Raw genomic sequence first — 15,589 nt, forward strand, 5'->3', positions numbered from 1 at the left:
GGCTCGGATACCACTTGTTGGTATTTATGTTCGATGCGCAGCGAAAATTTGTTGAAAAAAAATTTTAAACGAATTTTTAAATTTTTTACAACAAAATAATTTTGTATAGATCGAACAAATGATCTAGTTTAATTATAAAAAACTTCACAAGTTTTCTTTTAATTAAAGATGCAAAATACTATAATAAATTTAATAATTAAGATTCTACTATGGAATAAGAATCGTTACCAAAGTTCTTTGTATGATTCACTACTTGTATGCAATCAGCTCTTCTGGAATTCCTTCAGTTCCACGGTCTTCCTCATCAATCTTCGAATCAATCAACGGACAATAGTGTGGGCTAACTCTTTTAATTTTTCTCACAAAATTATTTACTAGAATTTTTCACAAAAAATTCTAATATGAGAAGAAAGTATGAGACGTGCTGTGTGTGTTTCTGGAAAATTTTGATCGATTATTTTTTCTCTTTAGAAGAATATCTATATATAAAGAAAATATAGTAACGATCAAATCTTCCAAATATTTGAAATTTATATATATATATATATATATATATATATATATATATATATATAGTTTACAAAATCAAATCGAATCTCAATCGGTTTGAGATTAACGTGTGATTTGAAATTCAAAATTGTAATCAATTTTGAAACAAAAAAATTGTTCTCGAAAATCTTGAAACAAAAAATAATTCAAAAATTTTGAATTTTGTTAAGAATTATAAGAAATACGGAGATGAGAGAATGAATAGGAATGCTTTATTCATTATTGGAGGCCTCTATTTATAGAGTGTATTTACAGATTTGAATAGTAGATAACATGATAAACATAATCTCAATGATCATCTACAACAAATTATCTATAACACTCCCACTTAGATGATTATTGAATTAACAAATCGCTACAGAGAAATATGGGGTCTTGAGTGCTGCCTCATTAAAACCTTGTCAGAAAAACCCAATGGAAAAAACCTGAACAAAGGAAAAAGAGTACAGCAATAGATGCTCCCCTGATCTCAATCATCTAAGATCCTTTAACTGATGCATCCCTATTTTGTGCACCAATTTCTTGAAAGTTGATGTCGGTAGTGCCTTTGTAAATAGGTCAGCTACATTATCACTTGAACAAATCTGATGGACATCAATATCACCTTTTTCTTGAAGCTCGTGTGTGTAGAAGAATTTCGGTGAGATATGCTTTGTTCTATCCCCTTTGATGTAGCCCCCTTTTAATTGTGCAATGCATGCAGTATTGTCTTCAAATATAACTGTTGGGCTATCTTTGGTTGTTGGCAACCCGCATGATTCTTGGATGTGTTGCGTCATAGATCTCAACCATACACATTCTCTATTTGCTTCATGCATTTCCATAATCTCAAAGTGATTTTAAGATGTTGCTGTTAGGGATTGTTTCACTGACCTCCATGATACGGCAGTGTTTCCTCGTGTAAACACATAGCCTGTCTGGGATTTAGCTTTATGTGGATCGGAAAGATAACCTGCATCTGCATATCCAACTAAAGAAGACTTTGATTTTGTTGAATAAAATAATCCCATATCGGTTGTACCACGAAGGTAACGAAAAATGTGTTTTACATCATTCCAATGTCTTCGGGTTGGACATGAGCTATATCTCGCTAGAAGATTAACAGAAAATGCTATATCAGGACGAGTATAATTTGCGAGGTATGACAATGCTCCAATCGCACTTAGATATGGTACTTCTGGACCTATGATTTTTTCTCCATATTCAAGCGGTCGAAAAGGATCTTTGTTAGCATCAAGTGATCGAACAACAATTGGTGATGCTAATGGATGTGTCTTATCCATATAAAAACGTTTTAATACCTTCTCTATATATGATGATTGATGAACAAATATCCCATCTTGTAAATGTTAAATCTGTAGTCCAAGACAAAATTTTGTCCTTCCCAAGTCTTTCATCTCGAACTCATTTTTCAAGTAATTGGCAGTTTTAGCAAGCTCTTCTGGAGTGCCAATAAGATTTAGATCATCAACATATACCGCCACAATTGCAAAACCCTTATCTGTTTTTTTTTATAAATACGCATGGACAAATAGCATTATTTGTGTACCCTTCTTTTAACAAATATTCACTAAGACAATTGTACCAAATGCGTCCAGATTGCTTTAATCCATACAAGGATTTATGCAGCTTTATTGATAACATAGTCTTGGGAGTTGCATTATTTTCTCTTGATAGCTTGAGTCCTTCAGGAACTTTCATATATATATCACTATCAAGTGAACCATAAAGATAAGCAGTTACTACATCCATGAGTTGCATATCAAGATTTTCTGATACTGCTAAACTGATCAGGAATCAAAAAGTAGTGGCATCCATCACAGGAGAATATGTTTCCTCATAGTCAATTCCAGATCTCTGCGAAAAACCTTGGGCTACGAGTCGAGCTTTGTATCTTACAATATCGTCATTTGCATTCCTCTTTCGCACAAAAATCCACCTGTATCCTACTGGGATTACATTTTCAGGGGTTCGAACTATGGGTCCAAACACTTTACGTCTTTCTAGTGAATCTAATTAGCTTGTATGGCCTCTTTCCATTTTGGCCAATCATTTCTCTTTTGACAATCATTAACCGATTGTGGTTCTAAATCCCCATTATGCATAATGTCAAAGGCCACATTTAACACAAAGACATTATCAATAATTGTATTATTTCGATCCCACAATTTTCAAGATGATATGTAATTTGTTGAAATCTCATTATTTTCACCAAGTTGCAATTCTTCAGGAATATTTCCTATACCAGGTTCATTGATTTCTCTTACAATATCATCCGGAATTTCTTCTTCGGGAGCTTTTGGATTTTCTTTATCTTGTACCTTTCGTTTTCGAGGTACAGTGTCCTTTGAACCAATTGGTCGACCACGCTTCTGGCGTATTTTAGATTCGTTTGCAGGTTGAATAGTAGTTGGTCTTATAGGGACATCAATTTTCACAGGGGTATTCTCTGCATGTATATGTGACTTTGTCACATTCTTTGTATTGACAAAAGCATCGGGCAATTGATTCGCAATTCTTTGCAAGTGAATGATTCTTTCAACTTCTTGCTCACTTTGATTATTTCGAGGATCATAATGAGATAGTGTTTTCTCATTCCAACTAACTTTTTGTTGTTCTTCAGGATACAACTTTACTACTCCTAAAGTTGGAAATTCTGACTCATCAAAGTGGCAATCTGCAAACCTCGCAGTAAAAAGATCACGTGTCAAAGGTTCCAAATATCTAATAATAGATGGTGAATCAAATCCTACATAAATCCCAATTCTACGTTGTGGACCCATTTTGGTTCGTTGTGTGGGTGGGAGAGGGACTTGAACTGCACAACCAAATACTCAAAGGTGAGAAACATCAGGTTCTCGACCGTAAGCAAGTTGTAAGGGTGAGTACTGGTGATAATTAGTTGGTCTTATGCGAACCAATGATGCAGCATGTATTATGGCATGGCCCCACGCAGAAAATGGAAGTTTCGTTCTCATTAGTAATGGTCTAGCAATTAACTGCAACCGTTTAATAAATGCCTCTGCTAAGCCATTTTGTGTATGAACATGGGCAACTGAATGCTCAACTGAAATCCCTATTGATATACAATATTCATCAAATGCCTGCGATTTAAACTCAGCAGCATTATCAAGACGAATTTTCTTGATTGAATAATCTGGGAATTGGGCTCGTAATTTAATAATTTGCGCAAGTAATCTAGCAAATTCTATATTTCGAGTTGAAAGCAAACTCACATGTGACTATCTAGTAGACGCATCAATCAATATCATGAAATAGCAAAATGGTCCACATGGTGGGTGTATAGGCCCACAAATATCCCCATGGATTCTTTCCAAGAAGATTGGAATTTCAACATCAACCTTTGTAGGGGAAGGTCTTATAATTAGTTTGCCTTGTGAACAAGCAACACATGAATAATCATTATGCAAAAAAATCTTCTGGTTCTTTAAAGGGTGTCCATGTGAGTTCATTATTATTTTGCGCATCATTGTTGCCCCAGGGTGACCAAGCCGATCATGCCATAGTTTGAAGCTTTGTTGGTCGATAAACTTCTGGTTTGTGCAAGTGTTTGCTTCAACTGCTTTTATTGTGGTAAAATACATTCAGAAGGGAGTGCACATAACTTTTCTTTTATCTGCTTCTGGCCAGATATAATAGATGTAATACCAAGGTATTCAACATTATTCTCATTTAATGTTTCAATATGAAATCCATTTCGACGGATATCTTTAAAGCTGAGCAAACTTCTGCTGGATTTGCTAGCATATAGTGCATTTTCAATGTATAGGCTTGTATCATTTGGTAAAATGATTTTTTCCTTTCCATAGCCTTCAATAATTTTTGATGCACTTGATATTGTTATAACATTATTTTCAGCTAATGTTAATTCCAAAAAGTATCTTTTATTTTAAAGGATGGTATGTGTTGTACCGCTGTCTGCGAGGCATTCATCGTGATATTTCATCATTAATCTAAAACAAAATATAACTCAATAAGCAATAATTTCAATAAAATGATAAATAAAATTTATTGAATAATAATCAAATAACATCACCGAAAATCCTAAACATGAATTGAAATTCAAAACAAAAACTAGACGATGATAACCTAATAACGAAAAAATTGTTGGAAAACGGTGATCAGATCAATCAGAATTGATACCCGGTGCAGCGGAAGTTTAAAAATTTTTATATGGAACGATTCCATATCATGGGTATCAAAACTTTACGATTAAATTGTGTGTGTAAAAATTAAATAACAATTATAAATTTTTACCTCCAATCTCGAAACGAGATTATGGACACCAACAGATTAATCTGCTCTTGTTGTATATCCCAGGAACTGATGGACGAACAATTCTTCAATCAGGTCCACGAACGGAAATTTAATCCCTCTGATAGATTGCACTAAAAAATCTATCAGAAGTTTCTACGAAGAGAATTAACGAATTTGATCCGTTAAACCAGACTGCAAATTCAAAATTCACAGGCTGGAATTTTCAGAACAGAGAGAGGGGGCGGCGGCCACTATGAAAAACTAGGGTTTTCGAAAATATTTTGTGACCTCTGTTGTATAATTTCTGTACTGCAATAACTTATTTATAATGTGGGCTGCTAACAGCTTAGGGCCCATTAGTCATAAGTTCAAGCCTGACAAGCAAAGCCCGCATGTTCAGAAATTAATATAAAATTCATCGTGACTCAGATTGATAAACCAATTTCACCAATGTGCACAGAAACCATTTCTGCACCTTTTAAAGTCAAGATAAATTTTCTGAATCCGAATTCAGTGATTTCCAAAAATGCCCATCCCTATGTCATTTTAGGAAATCTTACTCCCTCTACTCTTAAATAAGAAGTTCCACTTCTTTGTTCATTAAATTTAACTCTTTAAATTTAACTATCTCAACGGGGATTAAAAATCTATTACTTGTGTGACCCTCAATGGTTCAGGGATACAGCTAGCCGTGGGCTCACAACTCCTTGTGACTCGGAACAATAATTTCCGACTTGCCCATCGAATCATGGTAAGAGCGCCTAGCAACATCGCCCCATGATTCCCTAGGTATCACTGATAGTGCCTGCAAGAACCAATAGATTTTGGTTAGCATACAGTACGGTCCCTTCATCCATATATCCCGATCGAATCAACAACCATTGGTAAATCGAGAGTCGTTCGAGATTCGATAACTATGCAATACATCTTGAAGATCAAATAGTGACATCGCATGTGCTACTAAGAAACCATTTCTTAAAACACATCATGTACTCTGGCCAGAGATTCGTCACACTAATATCTCCTCAGATTGCATAGGATATCCACACTCGCAAGTATGTGGTGAATCCTTGACAACAAAGCATCGACTCCTATATGTGTCGTAACTATACCCAATCCCGACACCTGATGACCCCAATAGAGTCGGTAAACGAGTCAAAGCACAGTACTAGCATATAGAGTCTCAATGATGTTTCAAGTAGTAAGGACTAATGGTGTACAACCAAAACCGCAGACTTCATCCACTCGATAAGTGATAACCACTTGGAAAGTCCGGATAGGGTAGTTCGATCATTCATCGTATGAATATCCATTTGCATGCTTTGAACATCTCTATGTTCTATACCAATGAAACGTGGTACTCGGCATCGCAAATGCTAGTCTCAATCTCGAGCGATCCTTATCCTTATTAACGGACGGCTCAATCGACTAGGAACTGTTTAGAATATACAGTGACTATAAGATGTGTTTCATGATAGTCATCCCCATGTACTACCACATCTTACATACACTATAGTATATTCAAGGTCTTTATCAAAACAACAATAGTATATCACAATATAACAATATGAAGAAAGATAAAGTCATTGCCATTAATAAAAGTGTAAATTATTTTAAACAAAAGATTGTTTATACAAAGAGTCATCAAAGCCCTTAGCCACAAGTTGGCTCACCGGGCACCCACTCTTTCAAAAATTGAACTCCACGTGAAACAAATCCATAGAAAACATTATTCTTTGTTTTCTAACACACCACCGCCAATCAAATGATCTATATTTCCATCAGGATGAGGGAAAAAATCAGAGACATCCAAGTGAGTTATATCAACTGGATCATCAGAATCCACAAGATTTGCCTCTATTTTTCCTTTTTCCTTCATCGAGCTTTGGTAAAGATCCACAAGATGTTTTGTTGTACGACAGGTACGAGACCAATGTCCTTCCACCCCACATCTATAACATTTATCTTCAAACTCCTTTGAACTTTTTCCATTTGCTTCTTCATTATTGGAATTCCACTGCTGCTGGCTTGTCTTATGTTTCTTTCCAATTTGTTGCTGATAGTTTCTTCTTTGGCCATGCCCACGGCCACGCCTGCTCTCATTGTTATGATTTTGTGCTGAGTTAGCATTTGATTCAGGAAATGCAGTTCCATTTGCTTCAGGAAATGGTGTAGATCCAGTTGGGTGCAATTGGTGATTTTTCATGAGTAACTCATTATTTTTTTCAGCAACTAGTAAGCAAGATATTAGCTCGGAGTACTTTTTGAATCCACATTCACGATATTGCTGCTGCAGGAGCACATTTGATGCGTGAAAAGTGGAGAATGTCTTTTCTAACATGTCTTGATCCGTGACTTTCTCTCCACAGAGTATTAGGGTGGAGCTGATCTTAAATAATGCAGAATTATAATCACTTACAGACTTGAAATCTTGTAAGCGTAGATGCATCCATTCGTATTGAGCTCTTGGAAGAACAATAGTTCTCTGATGGTCAAATCTTTCTTTTAGATTTTTCCAAAGCTCTTGTGGTTCTTTCACAGTGAGATACTCGGTTTTCAACCCATCGTTGAGATGATGACGAAGGAAAATGAGTGTTTTTGCACGATCCTGCTGGGACATTTCATTTCCTTCTTTGATTGTATCCCCTAAATTCATAGAGACAAGGTGGATCTCGGCATCCAATATCCATGACAAGTAGTTCTTTCCGGACAAATCAAGTGCTTCAAATTCAAGTTTGGTGATGTTCGACATGATGAAATCTATACATAACATAAAAATCATGAATATTCATTAATATACAATAAATATAAATATAAATATAAATATGTATATACGAGTTTAAAGTTGAAAATGAAAATTTAACAATGAACATAAATTATAGTACATGCATAGCAATCATACATGTGAGCTTCAATATTCTAAGTATTGGATAATGATGTGAATTCTAAATTCATGCAATTTATATGTGTTCGTTATCAATCTATATCAATATTATAATCCAGAAACAAGAGAAAAATATTATTTTAAATCATAGACTTTGAAACAAGTCAAAGTCTTTGAAAGAGAATCAATTTAAATAGTTATTTAAATAGATCATAATATACATCAATAATCTAGAATACAAGCATCATCGTGAATTCCAAAAAAAATGAACAAATTTATATATCATACATATATTTCAAACAAACAAACACACATACACACACACACACACACACATATATATATATATATATATATATATATATATATATATATATATATATATTTAAAACCGATATCCTTCAAGAACATCGAAAATATTTAAGATCTTAAATCATAGATCTTGAAGATTAAATATTGTGTCACTTCAGGGACACCAACATAGAATAAAAGTAATGCTACTTCAGGAGTATTAATAAAAGTTATGAATTTGCGTTCTTCAAGAACATCAACATAACCTAGAGCTTGTGTTACTTCAAGATTATCAATATCAAATCTAAATATTATGCTACTTCAGGAGCATTAATTTAAAACGAGAAGTATTAACATAAGACCAAAATTTATGCGATTTCGATGGCATCAATATTAATTTAAATATTGTGCTTCATCGATAGCATTCATAGAAAAAAAAATTGTGAGTTTTACCTCAATGAGCACTCATGCTGATAACGTGTTAAGAATTATAAGAAATACGGAGATGAGAGAATGAATAGGAATGCTTTATTCACTATTGGAGGCCTCTATTTATAGAGTGTATTTACAGATTTGAATAGTAGATAACATGATAAACATAATCTCAATGATCATCTACAACAAATTATCTATAACAAATTTTAAATAATGATCAAATATCTAATATTTGATGTCTATTATTTAAAAATCAAAACTTGTTTGAATTTCTATTGAATCAGATAATCATATCCAATTCTAATATTGAAATCATTTGACATTCAAATAATTATCAAACATATCATAATTATCTAAAATTATTACTCTATCTATATATCCAAAAACAAATTATATTTGTAATCAAATTACAAATATAAAATATAATATATTCTCTTCATTAAATTATAAAAAAATTTATTATTTAATCCATTTGTGTGAATTAATAATTAATCATATTAATTATTTAAGAGTATCCATCGTGATTGCGTGAAGATGGTTTGGGAACCATGGACCCATAATCTCAAGCTCCAATAAATTTAGACAAAATTAATTAAATTTCTTTAATTAATTATCTAATTTATTAGTTCCAATGTTACTCCACTAAAAACCCGGAACTGCACTCTTGAGAAATATGGAACATGTTTATCCAAATATTTGAATAGTCCATCGATATAATCATTACATGTTAATCAATCTTCCGTTCATGTTCACAATTAAAGCTGGGTGAAATTACCATTTTACCCCTCTGTTTGTATCTAAAACCTTAAGTATCATTGATCCACTAATAAACAGTTAATTCATAATCTAATTATGAATTAGAGCACTCAAAATGTTCAGTGCTAGAACCAGTACTCAAGGGAACCATTTTAACATCCTTTCGAAAGTTACGGATTCCGTGTCTGTAAATCATATTCTCAGCTGAATGCATTTATGAGTCTTCAAAAAGTAATTATTAAGTCTATTACTAAAATAAATTTTAACGAACAAATCAAGATACTCATTAATACAAACAAGGAGTCTAGGATTACTAAGGATTTAGATTGATCTACATATGATCAACTTAATGATGTTGATTAAAGTTTTTATAACGGTACTTAAAAAAAGACTCTAAAATCACATCTGGTCCTTGTCCTATATAATCAAATAATATAAAATGCCACTACTTAGTGTCACCACACTGAAAGTTTGGATAAAACTTACACATTCAAAATATCAATAGACCGCATTAATGATTATCAATTAAATATTCATACTTTAATCAATCATGCACATTTTAAATATATTATCTATGATTTTAATCCTCGTGTATATAACAATTTTATATACTAAAATAACACAAGTATATTATATTATGAATTTTATATAGATATTCATTTTTAAGCAAAATAGTATAAAACAATCAAATAATAGAATAAATAATTTTTTTATTTAAAATTAGTAATTAATAACAACTATCTGTTTTATGGGCACATTTCCAACATACATATGTGTGTGTGTTTTTTTTTTCTTAAAAAATGAGAGTGAAAATTTCACATTTAATTCTATTTATACTTACACGAATGGAATTTGAACCCAACGCCAAATCTTGCGCTCTTACCGCTATGTCAAGGGATTCTTCACATAAATCACAATTACAATTTTAATAAAGAATCATCTCGCCCAAACATTTATGGAAAATGCTATATGTACACATAATCTTAAACAGGGGATTACAAATATCTCTCCAAAATCTCGCAAGCGAGACTAATCAATTTATCGTGACTTTTTTTTTAATTATTTTTCTATTGGCCCATTATTGAAGAGGGACCCTAATAAAATACAACTCTTCGTTTCGTTCCCTCTTCCTCTTCCTTTTGTCGTCAAGTCTGATCGTAAAATCTGAGGCAGAAGACTGCGGTAGTTTCAGTGAGTGTATTTCGCTTGTATTTTCGTTCAATAATCTATGTATTTGTTTTATTTAATTAGTTTAGTTAATAGTTATGAATTTGTTCATTGATGCTTCTAGAGTTTCTTGAATTCTGTATTGTTTTTCAAAATTAATGGAATTTCCTCTTAGTCTTCGGCTACCATCTAGAATTTTTTGAATTCTCTGCCAAGTGGAGTTGGTAAAACGTTGTTGGGTTATTGAAGCAGTGGTACAACAAAGAAACATATTAAACGATTGGGAAGTTTGTGGAGCAGAAGAATTTCAATATGGAAGAAGGTAGCTTTTTAATACATGTAGATTATTTTTTGAAAAAATATTAGATAGATAATATTGTATCCGTATTGATTTGATATACTTGGTGGATTTTACATTTGAATTTTTTCGGGTATTCATGATTTTATGGTTTTTTTATTTCCATGTGTTTTTATTTTCACCGTGCATTGGTGCGAGCACTAATTTTTTTGTCATGGCTTGAATTCTGGTTCTTGAGGTTTCTGTCTTGTGCGTCAAAATTAAGTCCTCTAGGCTTTAGTTGGATTTCAATTTAATGTTTAGACATAATTTGTTGTAGTGATTGAATGTTTTATACTTTGATCTTTGGTTTTCTTTGGTTCATACTATTGATATTATTCAGGAGCTAAAATTGGAGATCCTTGTGGTCAACAAAGTTCTCTCATCTCTGAACTAGGTAATTTAATATCTCTGGTCTTATTTCTTCTAATGTTTACGGATTCAAATTGATTATAATAACAAAATGATCAATCTAACAGATTTGTGATGAAGAAATTAAGAGTATCTTTAAGATTGATTAGGGATTTGGATTTGATAAAATTGTGTAATTGTTAAGTTCTCAAAATTTATTTGTAATTTGAACTAAGTTATTTGTCTCATAATTTTTTTTAGGTTCTTTAAATTCAGAAGCTGATGGTTTAATGAATGATGCACAATTATTTGTAGAAGACAGTGAGATTGAGCCCAAGGTTGTGATGAAATTTAAAAATGAGAATGAAGTCTTTGAATTCTACAAGATGTATGCCTATCATGTTGGTTTTCCAGTTAGAAAAAGAACTTCTCAGAAGAATAATAAAGGGGTGGTTACGTATGTTGCATTCACATGTAGTCGAGAAGGTTACAGAAGTAGTAATACAAATACTACACTGAATCCCCAGCCAAACAATCAAACCGGTTGTAAAGCTAAGTTGTCAGCTTGTTCAGATGCTGCTAGAGTATGGAAAATTACCAATGTTCATCTCGAACACAATCGCCAAACTAGTCCATCCAAATCCAGAGCATTTTGATGTTATCATCAATTGAATGCTCACGTGAAACTACAACTAGAGGTGAATGATATAGCAGGTATTCCTCTTCATAAAAGTTCGGTTGTTGTTGAAGCAGGTGGATATGAGAAGACGACTTTTATTGAAAAAGATTGTCGAAATTATATTGATAAGATCAGGAAATTAAGACTTGGAGAGGGAGATGCAGCTGCTATTCAAGCTTATTTCTCCAAAATGCAGTCACTTTGTCCAGGTTTTTTCTTTAGTTTGGATTTAGATGATGAGGGCCGATTAAAGAATGTATTTTGAGCAGATAATAGAAGTAGGCAAGCCGCAAGCATATAAGGAATTTGGGGATGTAGTGACTTTTGATACAACGTACTTAACTAATAAGTACGACATGCCATTTGCTCCTTTCATCGGTGTAAATCATCATGGACAATCGATTCTACTTGGGTGTGGTCTACTTTTTAATGAGGATACAGAGACATTTGTATGGTTGTTTAGGACATGGCTAGAACGCATGGAATTTTGGACTCCTCATGGAATAATCACTGACCAGGACTGGGAAATGCAGAATTCCATAGAAACAGTATTTCCTAACACAAAACATAAGTGGTGTTTGTGGCATATACTTAAGAAATTACCTGAAAAATTTGGATATCATTTTCAAAAGACTTCCATACTCTCTTCTGTACACGAATTAGTGTATGAATCACAAACTGCTAATGAGTTCGAACATGGTTGGTTTTCTATGCTTGAAATGTATGAATTGAAAAATAATGATTGGTTGATCGGGCTTTTTAGGGAGAGAAGTCGTTGGGTTCCATGTATTCTCAAAACTTCATTTTGGGCAAGAATGTCAACAACTCAACGGAGTGAGGGTATAAATGCTTTTTTTGATGGGTATGTGCATTCAAAAACATATTTAAAGCAATTTGTGGAGCAATATTGAGCGAGCTCTGAGGAGTAAAGTTGAGAAAGAGTTTCAAGCAGATTTTAAGCCTTTCTCCCAGATGGTCCCTTGCATTACTCGATTCGATATGGAGAGACAATTTCAAAATGCTTATACAATTGTAAAATTTAAATAATTTTAACAAGAATTGACAGGAAAGATGTATTGTGACATTGAATCCACTGAGGAGGGGTCTTTTGATACGAAATATGTGGTCACAGAAGATTTTACAGTGCGTGAGAGAATTAAGGAAAAAAAGTTTGAAATTGTGTTTGAGAAAGATAAATGCACATTTTCTTGTAGTTGTCATCTATTTGAGTTCAGGGGAATAATTTGTAGGCATGCTATTACAGTTTTGATCCGTAATAAGTTGCCGGTGGTTCTTGAGCAATATATATTGCGACGCTGGAGGAAGAATGTGAGTAGATTGTATATGAGGGTGAAAATCAATTATAATGGATGGATAACTACTCCTGGTCAGTTAAATTATGAGAAGTTGTGTGAAGCATTTACAAATGTTGCAGATTTTATTGCAGATAATGATGATGAAACTCAAAAGCTACTCGAGTGGATTGAAAGTAAAGTGCTATATCAAAGTTGCGATCAGGCTATGACCATAATTTGGTATCAGTATTAAGCAAGAAAGTACAGTCTGATCATGTTGATGATGCAACTCAAGCTTCTACTTACAAAGTTCTTGATCCAAAGTACACTAAAACAAAAAGACCCCTAAGAAGCTTCGAAAAAGAGGTTCATTAGAGAAGTGTTCTAAGAAATCGAAGGTACAAGATATTTCTAATACTTTCTTATAAAGTATCAACACCTAACATTTTATTAATACATATGTTGGTTTTGTAGGTATCTGTGAAAGCCAGCAAAGGACAAAACTCCCAACCAGAAAATATTGAATTCAATAATGTGTTTATTCAACCACTTGATCAAAATTATGTGATTCCTTCGTTCTCTTCCTCACAACAATTAATGGTATGTTATGTTTTTCGTGTTTGATGTTTCTAATCATATCTATGTTTGTTTCTTACATTTGCATAATAATTATAGGGTGTTCAACACCATCCATGGAATATCGATTACGGAGCACATTTAGTATCCAACTACGGAGTTGATCAAGCATCGACAACACTATGCTCGTCAAGACGATGTTCGAATGAGGATGGAGTGATAGAAGAGCGTAATGAGTTATGAAGAAAATTATTCTGCAATTTTGATTTTTATTATATGTTAAAAGTCGACTATCATTTTGAAATGAATGTGAATTCAAAACCAATTTGATATGTTATGGTTGTTATATTCACGTCATTTAAACTATTTATTTTTTTATATGCATTCATCATAGCATTACTCATCAAATTAAAATTTTCTATTTTTGAATAACGATCAACTTATAAACCAAATACAATTAAAGAAGAAAAGTTTGAAGAAAAAAATATTAAATTAAAAATAAAAATAATATTCAAACGAGATTATTTCGTTTGAATAAAATATCAAATTAAAATAAATAAAAATAAAAATTATTTTCACAAAATAATTAAAAAAAATTAGAAAGAAATAATCATATTTTTCTCTAATAGTATTTTTTTTTTAATCAAATAAAACAATTGTAGGTAAGGAAATAAATTTTGCAATAATTTTAGGGTAGATTTATAATTTAATTATCGCATGTAAACCATTGTGTAAGACTACGTGTACACGTAGCATGGTCCATAAATAAATATATATATATATATATAATATAATATAAAAAAACGTCAAATATCAAAATAGCTCATAATTTAATGTAAAAAAATAAAAAATTACTCTCTGCATTCAAATATCAAAATAGCTCATAATTTAATGTAGAAAAATAAAAAAAAAAATACTATGTGCATTTTTTTAACAAGAAGTTGAAATATTCTTAACTTCAATCAAAATATTAGATACACTCGTTTTTAATTTCGTCAACATATAATTTATTATGTGAATTTGAATGATGAAAATTGTCATTACAATCATACAAAAAAATATTTTTACATCTAAATGTAATATATATTTTTTACAACTTTATATTATGAAACGATAAAAGAAATAAAATTAAATACCAAAAATTAAAACAAAAAACTAATATGATTTATATTTATTTTTAGTCAATATATTTTGTATTATTTGAAGAAAATATAATTCAAAAATATTTTATATACGATATACATTGTTCGAGTCATATTCATATATTTTTTTATATATAAGAGATCTACAAATAAGTATTTTTTTTATTAAAAAAACATATGGGTAAATTTACCAAATTAGACGTTCTTCAAGATCAGCCAAACGGTTTAGTCTATGCTGGCCAAAGGATTGTGCCCTCATTCATTAAAAGGGCGACACGTGTCGCTTAATTTAAATAAAATTAAAAAAAATGAAAAGCTGATTATTATAATGAAAAATAGATGAAAACAAAAGGAAAACAGATCAGATATTTGAACATGGTTAGATTTCAAAAAATTTGATTTCTCGCGCTCTCTCTCATCATCTCTCCAATCCACCCGCCGAAAATTCTAAAATTTTGTTTCTCAGAGATCAACCTACCGTAATCCTCTCTCGTCATCTCTCGCCATAGACGGAACCAAATTTCCAGAATTCTGTTCTGTTCTTGGCGCTCTCACCGTCATTCTCTCTTGGCATCTGTCGGCCCAAACAACGGGGTTAAGTGTGGAGGTTATCGTCATTTCTTGGACCCAAGAGTTCCAGAATTCTGTTCTTGGCGCTCATCTCACGGTCATCGTCTGTCGGCATCTCTCGGACCAAAAAAAGAAAGTGAGTGTGGAGGTTTAGTTTTCTACCATGATTCCAGTGTGATTTTTGTTTTGGGAATGTATTGTTCACTGATCATGGTGTGTGTCCATTCCGATTTTGGCTTTTCTCGTTTTTTTTTCTTGGATTTTTGATTGGATTTCCGG

General features: G+C 32.4%; 3 protein-coding genes across 3 annotated transcripts; 2 read left to right on the forward strand and 1 right to left on the reverse strand.

Annotated features, from left to right (window-relative positions):
• Window positions 1-6,556: 6,556 nt before the first annotated feature.
• Window positions 6,557-7,579, reverse strand: LOC140861075 (uncharacterized). Its single transcript, XM_073264078.1, has one exon. It carries the CDS (start codon window positions 7,577-7,579, stop codon window positions 6,557-6,559), a length of 1,023 nt encoding a protein of 340 aa, XP_073120179.1.
• Window positions 7,580-10,319: 2,740 nt separating this feature from the next.
• LOC140865588 (protein FAR1-RELATED SEQUENCE 2-like) lies at window positions 10,320-13,846 on the forward strand. Its single transcript, XM_073270269.1, has 6 exons — window positions 10,320-10,384; window positions 10,613-10,682; window positions 11,041-11,094; window positions 11,310-13,420; window positions 13,497-13,622; window positions 13,698-13,846. The coding sequence occupies exons 2-4, from the start codon at window positions 10,673-10,675 to the stop codon at window positions 11,702-11,704; spliced, it is 459 nt and encodes a 152-aa protein (XP_073126370.1). The 5' UTR covers window positions 10,320-10,384; window positions 10,613-10,672; the 3' UTR covers window positions 11,705-13,420; window positions 13,497-13,622; window positions 13,698-13,846.
• On the forward strand, window positions 11,982-12,638 carry LOC140861076 (protein FAR1-RELATED SEQUENCE 5-like). Its single transcript, XM_073264079.1, has one exon. It carries the CDS (start codon window positions 11,982-11,984, stop codon window positions 12,636-12,638), a length of 657 nt encoding a protein of 218 aa, XP_073120180.1.
• Window positions 13,847-15,589: the final 1,743 nt, after the last annotated feature.

The sequence above is a fragment of the Henckelia pumila genome, chromosome 4, assembly GCF_033568475.1.
Source record: "Henckelia pumila isolate YLH828 chromosome 4, ASM3356847v2, whole genome shotgun sequence".
Lineage (NCBI taxonomy): Eukaryota > Viridiplantae > Streptophyta > Magnoliopsida > Lamiales > Gesneriaceae > Henckelia > Henckelia pumila.